The 10,362-nt window shown below is 35.0% G+C and overlaps 1 protein-coding gene across 2 annotated transcripts; it reads right to left on the reverse strand.

Moving 5' to 3' along the window:
- Positions 1 to 1,936: 1,936 nt before the first annotated feature.
- Positions 1,937 to 7,392, reverse strand: ppm1ka (protein phosphatase, Mg2+/Mn2+ dependent 1Ka). 2 transcript variants are annotated; one of them, XM_055188215.2, is made up of 7 exons: positions 7,268 to 7,392; positions 4,667 to 5,178; positions 4,394 to 4,494; positions 3,916 to 4,081; positions 3,519 to 3,663; positions 2,390 to 2,524; positions 1,937 to 2,252 (listed from the first exon to the last, which is right to left on the reverse strand). In XM_055188215.2, the coding sequence occupies exons 2-7, from the start codon at positions 5,086 to 5,088 to the stop codon at positions 2,121 to 2,123; spliced, it is 1,101 nt and encodes a 366-aa protein (XP_055044190.2). In that variant the 5' UTR covers positions 5,089 to 5,178; positions 7,268 to 7,392; the 3' UTR covers positions 1,937 to 2,120. The 2 variants fall into 2 exon arrangements, with proteins under 2 accessions (XP_055044190.2, XP_055044189.2); XM_055188214.2 differs by lacking the exon at positions 7,268 to 7,392 and adding an exon at positions 6,258 to 6,412.
- Positions 7,393 to 10,362: the final 2,970 nt, after the last annotated feature.

Below are 10,362 nucleotides of genomic sequence, written 5' to 3' on the forward strand. Positions count from 1 at the left end.
ACTAAAAAGCTGAATTTCCATGACCTATGTCTGAGATGCTGTAAGCCTGGATAATGTAGTGTACACCTTGAGTTTATAAAAATGTAGCTTAAATGCATGAAATAGATAAACAGTGCCAATAAACAGCTTTTTAAATTGTAATTAGTGGAGGCTTGGAACCAGAAAAGGTATTTCTTATGTCACAAGTTAACAAGCGGATTACATTTTCATAAATGGAAATTAAAATTTAAAGCAGCAAACAAAAACTAAATAAAATTCGCAGACTATCAATGTCTGGAAAAGACCTATTTCAGATATTTCATGATACATGGGAACCATTATGAGTTTATATGTCAAATCATCAATTGAATTTTATTTTTTTATTTGACAGGGAAGATGCATTCACTAACCCCTAATCACCTTAAAAATAAAAAAAATCCATTTAATTTTAAATTTTGGCAAATATTTTGCGAACAGTTTTCTATAATAAAATGGAAAATCTGGTTTTATTTTATTTTTTAAACTTCCATAGCAAAGCAGCTTTACAGAAAACACATTTAAACAGTAGAGGCATAATGCACATCCACAGAGAGTTATAACAACTGACCTTCTGACGTCATACAGGGTGTATTTTTACCTCACAGTCACAAACACAAGACATGTGATGTGAGATGGGTTTGTTTACCATCTATAGGTCAATACTTGGGTTACAATAGTTTAACTTTCTCTCCAAAGTAAAACGACATTACATGATGGCTCCAAGCTGTTGGTTATTTTTTTAACAGGATCTGTCGGTACACTACGGTATATCGTGCATTTCCTGCGCCTCCCAATGGCTGAAATGAGGCTTGATGAAGTTTTCCATACGGCATAAAATTAATTTCTCTGGCCAAAAAATGTTTTGAATATATTCTAAATACATGTTATAGAAAGTGAAGCGTAATGAAATAAATGTTTCATTTGAAAATACATTTCTATTTTTATAACCCATACAGCAAAAATATATTTTGACAGTTGAAAATATATTTAATTTTAACCTTTTTAAACCTGTTATGTTTACAGGTTTGAAACAAAGTTTTTCTTTCAATGCGACTTGAATATAAATGCTTTAAAATACATTTATTTAAAATAAAAAAAAATATTACAAAAAATAAAAATAATGGCCAAATATATCTATCAGAAAGTCAGAAAACAATTAAGCACTATTAAGATCTATTTTAATGTGATTGTGTGAAACCGCGGTCTGATAAGAGACAGACAGCAGCTCCACTGTGAAGGTGAACTATTACCGTCCGCGTTGCTATGACAACAGGATATTATAACCGCCAAAACCGCGACTGACGAATCAGAATGAAGTATTCCGTGTAATACAAAATAAACTTAATATAATTATTTACCACGGGTTTATATAATAACATCTTTATTTCTTCAAAAGAACATACAACAATTCACAGTCAGTAATAAAATATAAGTATTTTATTTATTGAAAACCTTTGGATTCAGCATTTAGTGTCCAATACAGGAAACCCATTTTCCTCTACAATTCTAATCAAACACACCTGAGATCTTGAGAATGAGTTAAAATGACATATGAGTATTGATTCGGACTGGAGTAATGGGATCAGGATGAGACAACTGACTAACTCAAGAGTAAAATCAAACTTAAAGTTTACTTTCATGACAGTGAGTAGATGTATGTACATATAATTGATGAGGTACAATTTTTCAAGGCTGGCATATTTTCTTTTTCAGTGCTGATGTACATTGTTTGAGATTTCACCAAATAAATATAATGTTTAACAACCCAACAACCCATTTGTCAGAGTGTTTTAAAAAATAGCAAAATAAAGACTTTAATAAAAAGAGTCAAAAATATATTATAATCCAACATAACCAATGATTTGGTTAATAGAGCTCTTCAATGTCTGAACAGCAGTTGTTTGTTTTTTTACAAATAGTCTCTGTTTTCAGTGTAAGGTTGCTGTCAACATACAGCATAACAACTTCAGCTTTGAAGTTTTCTTGTTGCAGTTCAACTGGATGTGGACGTTTGTTTGGCCTTATGTTTAATATGTGAAGGTTAATAGTTGTAGAAAGGGAGTGTTTCTTTTGTTTTAAGGTGACCTGTTGACGTTTCGTGGCTAAGCCCAGCGACCACTGGAGGCAAAGTTTCGGCTTATGGAGTACGAGTATTCAGAGTTCTGATGTTTTCCCCACGCACCAAACGGGACGACGATGATTGTGCTGTTGTCCTCAGAGCCGTACTGCAGAGCCTAGAAAACATACACCAAAAATCAACAAACTTTTAAAGAAGGTTTACAACAAAACAAAGCAGAATACACAGTTATCATAAACATCTACTCGACTTGTTACTGAATGTTTTGAGGAAAATTAAGGCCTATATAAGTACCTGCTCAGCAATGATGTTTGCTGCTTCATTGGGGTCATGGCACTGGTTGATGACATCACAGATCTCTTGGTTTGTCATGATGAAGTTGATACCATCAGTAGTAAGGACGAGGAAAGAGTCGTGAGCGTGCTGCAACTACATCACAGAACAAACATGAGAGAAAATTATGTTTCTAATGTTCGTATTAATATTACTGATGCTATGCATTACTGTTACTACACTGATCATCTTTAAAGGTGCCAACGAATACATTGTAATAATCTGTTAAATTGTGTTCTGATATCTTCATAGAAGGTTTGTAACTTTATTAAGTGTAAAAATGATCCAGAGTCAGTTTTACATGTCCATTTACAACCCTAGGATTTGCCTTTAGAATGAATTTGTCCATTATTACTTTATTTGTAAGGGTCACGAATAATAACGTTGAGCTCTGCTCTGATTGGCTGTTTCTCAGAGCAGCTTCTTCGGTAGCTGTGTGTGTGTTTGTGTGTAAACAAACCTTATGTTTGAGTCTGTATTAGACGAAGATACAGATTTTGAGGAATAATCAATTGTTTAGAGATTGTTAATGGACGTTTCTGAGTGGTAAGTTTGTGGGGGGTTTTCAGTATGGACCTGCAAAACTGTAATGTCAATAGTAGAACTTCAGCCTAAACGCTAGCATTTAACATTAACTAGCATATAGCATTAACTAGCATACAGCATTAACTAGCATATAGCATTAATTAGCATATAGCATTACTAACATACAGCATTAACTAGCATACAGCATTAACTAGCACATAGCATTAACTAGCATATAGCGCTAACTCAATAGTCACAACTTTGTTTTTAACATTGTAACAACATTGTAATTAATTTAATGTGTAATTTAATGTTGTGGATGTACATCTCAACTGTAACGTCACAATTGTTGTTATGTTGTGATTGGTCTGTTTTCTAGCTGTCTTTTAAGGTTTACACAAGGAGGAGGAAACAATCGTGTTTGAGGCGCATGATTTGTCATTCCATGTACACAACTCTTATTATTCATCTATACCTAAATAAATACAGTTTTACATTCTATGGCACCTTTAAAGAAAAAGAAAGGCTCAAACACACACACACACACACACACACACACACTTACTAAAGTGCGAGTGGTGTCAGGTTGTGCGATCACTCCACTCTTTTTTAAGTCAAAGTCTCCAATGCTGCGGGTCATTGCTAACCGTCCGTTCACATTAGCTTGACCCACGCTGTTCCAGGTAACAAACCCACCACTCCGACGGATTCTACACACATACACAAACACAACAACACTGTGTTATTTTGTCAGTGAGTGTATTAAAGTGACTTTTATAAGAGACATCTGCTAACATCATACACTGTAGACTTAAACTCTGCACGCTCTCATTTTATTAATAGCACAGAGGCCCGTTACATACGCACACAGATCACATATCACTACACGTACCAGAACATGTTATTCCTGGAGTGTGTGTGTGTGTGTGTGTGTGTGTGTGTGTGTGTGTGTGTGTTTATACCTCTGTTTCTCATCTTTTCTCTCTGGTGTGTGGTCGTCTGTGAGTTTGTGCACTTTGCCTTTTCGACACAACAGAGCTCGACTGTCCCCAACGCTGCCAACAACCAGCTCTATCCCGTCTCTTAGCAACGCAACTGTCGCCGTGGTACCCACCATCATAAGTGATGCTGAAGAATGAACAACACACACAATTTAGTGAAAGTATACAGGACAGAATCATCCACGACTGTTTAAAGTGGTCATATCATAAATGATTGAATTATAATTGCTCTTTCAAGCAAAAGAGTTCATTTGACTGAAAACATACTGCAACTTTCAGATATAAAACCATTTCACCCAATTTAAAGGACGTAAACAGACAATCAGACAGATGAGAACATTGTAGATTTGTTTAACAATTTATCGTGAAGACTTTGAAGACTTGGTAGATTTCAAAGGTGGGAATATTAAGTAATACAAAACTTATGCTGATTTCATACCATTTCCATAAATCTGCAGTTCTGCAGCTAAAGCGGCATCCACACGCAGAAACGCTTTTGACAAAACCACCTCTAAATCTGTTTCCACCGACAAACAATCCCTATAAAAGACAAACAAACACAATAACCTCTTAAAGTTGGACAAGGTACACAGAGCAGAGCTGACTTCATGAATATATCACATGCATGGACAACTTTTATGATATGTTTATATGAGGCTTTTGCATACAGTTTTGTCCCCATTTATTGTAATTTGTGTATATTTGTTTGTACCTGATGTGCTGTTCCATGTGTTTGTGACAGAAGTCTGCGGCCTGTGCTCCTCCGTGTCCGTCAAACAGAGCAAAGTACTGTATGTCACGTGTGAGCCGGCTCACTTGCAAACGGTCCTCGTTGTCACGGCGACGGCCGATGTGAGATGCTGAGCCCACCCTCGATAGACTGATGTGAGGTATCGGGGTCCCGTAACGAATACTGGGAGGCAACAGGATGGGCTCCTCTATCCGATTATCCCAAATCCCAAATGAATCCCACGTGGTTGGACGGCCGCTTCCATCCATGTCCAAACGAGATGCTATACCTCGGACCCCGGGCACCGTCAGCACACACTTGCCCGGACACGCGCTTGTGGTCCGACCCATAGAGGACAGACAACACCGGAGCGGGAGCAGACGGGAAAACGAGAGCACCGACATTGCGAGAGACAGACAGAAAGAGAGAGAGAGAGAGAGACAGGGACAGAGAGAGCAGTCGAGATGTTCTTTAGCACACTTCTGAAGGGACTCCTATAAACAATATGAAAGTTATAATTAGTTAGTGATTTAAACCCCTAACACAATCAAGATTCTTTATAGGTCAAGTGCACGTGCCCATGTGTGTCACATGATTGACTTCAAGAGCTTCACATCAAAACACTCGTACACACGGACACATGTGACTTGACTTTGACATTCATATTCCATCATTTAAGGAACATGATATGTGAAAGGCAAAGACACCAGAGATTTTTTAAGATGTAGGCTAAAATAAATATTTAGGGTTCCCAGAGTACTATGTGAAGTTTAGCTCAAAATACTGGAGGTCCGAGCAAAAATGTGCATTTTTGGGTGTGTCCTTTAAAATGCAAATGAGCTGATGAAATGCAAACATTGATCGCCATAATGGTGGTTTGTTGAAAATAATTTTCTCTCTCTCTCTATGCACTAATGACCAAGGTTGGATAGTGCAGATTAAAGGGTGGTACTATTGTAATAAGATCCCCTTCTGACATCACAAGGGGAGCCAAATTTCAATGAGCTATTTTTTCACATGCTTGCATAGAATGGTCTACCAAAACTAGGTTACTGGGTTGATCTGTTTTTGCATTTGCTAGGTCTATAAAAGCACTGGGGACCCAATTATAACACTTAAACATGGACAAATACATTTTAATCAATCATGCACATGGATTTCAATATTTGATATTTACAGATATTATAATAAAAAGTTAAACATTAACACTTAAATAGTGCAAAGTGGGTTACAAAGGTATTAGAGAATGATTATTATTACTTTTTATAAACAATACAATACATTTTATAAGTATGTAATGTGTGTTCCTGGGGTTTGAACCCATAACATTTTTGCGCAGCTATGCAAAGCTCTACCAGTTGAGCTTTATTGTCATCATTGTTAAAGTATTAACATCAAAGCCTTAACTATAAATCAAAATACATTTTTAAAGAAATAAATGCATTTATTATTTTTTTAAATAACAGAAAGGGGGAGTAACCCAAACACATAAACACGAGCGCGCGCGCACACAGACACCGAAGCGCTGCACTAAAACATCGCAGATATGAAGAAAAAAGCACACGAGACTTACCTGCAACCAATTTTACACCTGCAGCTTTAATTTTCTTTTTTTAATCAGATAAATTAAGTCCCAAAGAAGTGCGCCAAACTCTCTCCTGTCCTGCCGGAGTGTGAGAGGGCGTGAGTGAGTGACTGAATGAACCACCTGTGGATGTGTTTTGGTGAAATATGCTTTAATTTCTCTAGGTGGCGCTCGGCGGCTCAAAAGCTTCAATCCTTATTGAGTTTTGAATGACTGTCTGGAGATATTTGCACAAATAAACTTTCTGTTGAATTATTTTAATGATGTTAAAGATTCTTATGTGAAATACACACGGACTTTAAAGTCCTAGAAAAGATAGAATGAAAAGAAACATTATGAAGTAATCAGATATGTTGGTGATTTGCTTATCCTGAATAGCGCTAAGAAAGCTAACATCTACGTCGTGTCCCTTTCTCAGTCTGTGAACTTTAACGATTGAATTGAAAATATATAGTATAGAGTTAAAATAGCAGAATGCTTATTATTCAAATCAAAGGTTTATTATTGGCCAATTAGAGAAATCCGAGCCTCGCCCATTTTGAGAAAACGTATTTATTTTCATTTCTATTCTAGACGCTTCTTTCATTTCTGTGACGCATACAGAAGCTTAATTCACATTCCTTCACATAGAGCAACCAATCACAAGCCGCTTCTGCCTTCTGCGCGTCCAATCAGAAGAGGGGTGTGTATGTTGTTGGCACAAAGCATTCATTTGACATGCTCTTAGTGACACTAATGATAGAAATGTTTACTTAGTTTTACTCATTAATACACATAATACCAAATATAGTGTGCACTGGACAACGACTTTACAGTTTTAATTATGCATCCAAGTTAAACGTAATGTAACATTTAATCTCTTCTGGGTACATGCGCATTTGTTATCATCGGCACGAGGACCAGATAAACAATAACTATTATCAAAATAAATACTCTATTGAAATCTGACTTTATCTCATTCTAACACATACATAACAGGCAAAAACAATCATACTCACAATTAAAAATACAGAATATCCATCCAAGACCAAGGTGTGTGTTCATATGAAAGAATCACTCTCGTCTGTCAAACTGTGGACTGCTTCCACATCTCCACAAAACGACAAACGCACGAGAGACGCGCGCACACGCACTGTAGAAGCGCGCTAAACAAGACACGCGGAATATAATGGGTCACGTATCGATTTGAGTCTCATTTCTGGACAGATGTGAGCATTCATCTTTCATCTCAGCTGCTGGGTTAAAGAGATATATCTGATAACGTCTCAATAAAAATATCTTTCTGCATTTAAAAATTAAGATGATCCTTGTCGGGATGTATGGTTTCATAAAAAACATCAACAGAACTTTTCTATTAAGCCCCATAAAAAGAAAGAAAAGGCCGTTTAGGGACAAACATGATTTTTCTGGACCCTTTTAGCGATCATTATGTTAATGGTATAGAACAGAATGAGGTATATGTTAAAAAAAGCATTGTGAATGCTTTTAAAATCTTGAAATTTAATGAGAAAATAAATATGACTATAAGCGGATAATTATCTGTTCAGTTATTCACAATTAAATTTTAAAGGGATAGTTTACTCGAAAATGAAAATCCTGTCTCTTCTGCAGTGAACTTCACAAAAATGATCATCTGCTGACACCAAGAAACTTCAATGTCGAAACTAAAATAGTAGATTAATTCAGTTGAATCATGTTTTTCTTTCTCTTATGTCTCCTAAAGGTAAATTCATGGTGCAGGTTCTGCCTCCTTGTGGCCACGCGGTGCACGAAGACATCCCTGATAAAGTCAACAGCATCACCAATTCATAACCTATAAAGCAGAGAATAATAAATCCTAAAGTTTTCCATCATTTTTATTAATATTCATTGATAGATTAATTTGAATGTTAACCTGATAGATAACATGTCTGACGTCACGTGCACGTTTTCCATTCAGGTGATAGATGCTCTGGCTTGTTTTATGATCAGACACAAATTTGCTGAAGCTCGAAACGAAACTAAAAAGGTGAGTTATTAAAAAAATCTATATATTAACCACAACTGTGCCTAAACCTATACGGCAAAAATATATTTTTAAATATAATTTTAAATATATTTCAAAATATACAAAAATGTCCAAAATATTTACTGAAATATATTTAAATAACATGTAAATAACAGGTTTGAAAAGATTAAAATTAAATGTTTTTTCAATTTCAAATATAATTTTTTTACTTAATACATTTAATATAAACTTTTATATTTTGGCCAGGAAAAATATATTTTTTGGCGTATGGGTTGTAAAATGTATGTTATTTATGTGAATGTATTTGTTGCCCCTGAGATATTTGTTAATATATATATGAAGGTTAAAACTAAATATATTTTCAAATTCAAAAATATATTTAATTAAGCTTTACTTTATAAAAAATGTATTTAGCATAATTTAAAACGTGTATTTGGCCGGAGAAATTTATTTTCTTTTTTTGCCATATGAGAAGACAGAACTGCAGAAACTACCAAACTTCCAACAAAATTTGATGTGTTAAACTGAGACATCTACAAACATTAAGAAATATGAATTTTGTAATATCAAATGATGACTTAGCAGTTACATCACCTGAAATTTTTTAATCTAAACTTCAATATTCATTTAAGGTAAATGTCTGTATTTGTTTTATTTTGCTTTTTACAGTTCCTCACATCCGTCCATGCGGTGAGTTGAGGGCTTCAATCACTTTTCTTACAGATTCAATGATCAACATCTTAAAGGTGCAGTGTGTAAATTTTGGCGGCATCTAGTGGTGAGGTTGCAAATGGCAACCAACGGCTCAGTCCACTGCTCACCCCTCGCTTTTGAAACACAAAGAGAAGCTACGGTAGCCACCACCGGACAAACATGTCATCGTTGAGGAAACTAAGTAAAAAAAGTTTGTCCGTTAAGGGCTTCTGTAGAAACATGGCGGCACAAAATGGCGACTTCCATGTAAGGGGACCCTCGGTGTATGTGGATAAAAACATCTCATTCTAAGGTAGTAAATACATAACGATTCATTATGAAAAGTCTTTATACACCCCTAATAATATAGTTTTGTATATTATTTTGCATTTCTGTCAAGAGATCCTTCTAAAAATTACACACTGCACCTTTAAAGTCTGAACTTCTCTTCTTCTTCTCAGATGAAGAACATGAAAATTTTTCCTTACTGACATTTCATAGTAATTAAAACCAAGACTTCAAGTTTCTACTTTACTCTTCTGACTGAAGGTTTAAGGTTTTGAATGTACAATAGTTGACTCAATGTTAGAGATTGATGAAAGATGTAATGTAGTGGAATTGAATGAGGACAGAATGGAGGACTAAACTGCATGTTTGCAATGTAACATCATTAAAAGATTTTAAACACTGCTTTGATATCTTGTTAATTTGAACGACAAAGTTTACTCAAAAAGACACACATTAAAATTTATTAATATTCAAAGCACAGTCTGACTGAAACACGTGCAAATATTGAGTGTGTAAGAACAAATCACGCGTGTGTGTGCGCATGTGTGCGTGTGTATACAAACTTGTGACTAAAATCAGAATCTCAATAATGAAATCAAAATTCAACCTGTAAATACATAAAGTGCATGATGGAAAAACTTGGCAATCAAAATTATTTACAATACAGAGTTAAACCCAACAAGGAATAACAAGTTACAGATTTTAAGGAATAGTTCACCCACAAATGAAAACTCATGATTTTTTTACCCTCACGTCATCTCAAATCCATAAGATTTTATTCAATCAAGTACATTCGGTTTTTGATTTTTTTAATGCAGCCAATCCATTTAACAACAGATTATAAACAGAATAGATTTTACAAGTCACAGATTTTTTTATGATACATTTATACTTTTGTCATTTAGTTGCTTGACACACACTGCAAAAAAATGACTTTCTTACTTAGTATTTTTGTCTTGTTTTTAGTACAAATATCTAAAATTCTTACATCAACATGCATTTTCTTAATGAGCCAAATTACATAAAAACATTAAGCGAATTTGTGCTTAAAACAAGCAAAATATCTGCCAAATGGGGTACAAAAAGAAACATTTTCTTACCCCA

Source organism: Misgurnus anguillicaudatus, chromosome 13, assembly GCF_027580225.2.
Source record: "Misgurnus anguillicaudatus chromosome 13, ASM2758022v2, whole genome shotgun sequence".
Lineage (NCBI taxonomy): Eukaryota > Metazoa > Chordata > Actinopteri > Cypriniformes > Cobitidae > Misgurnus > Misgurnus anguillicaudatus.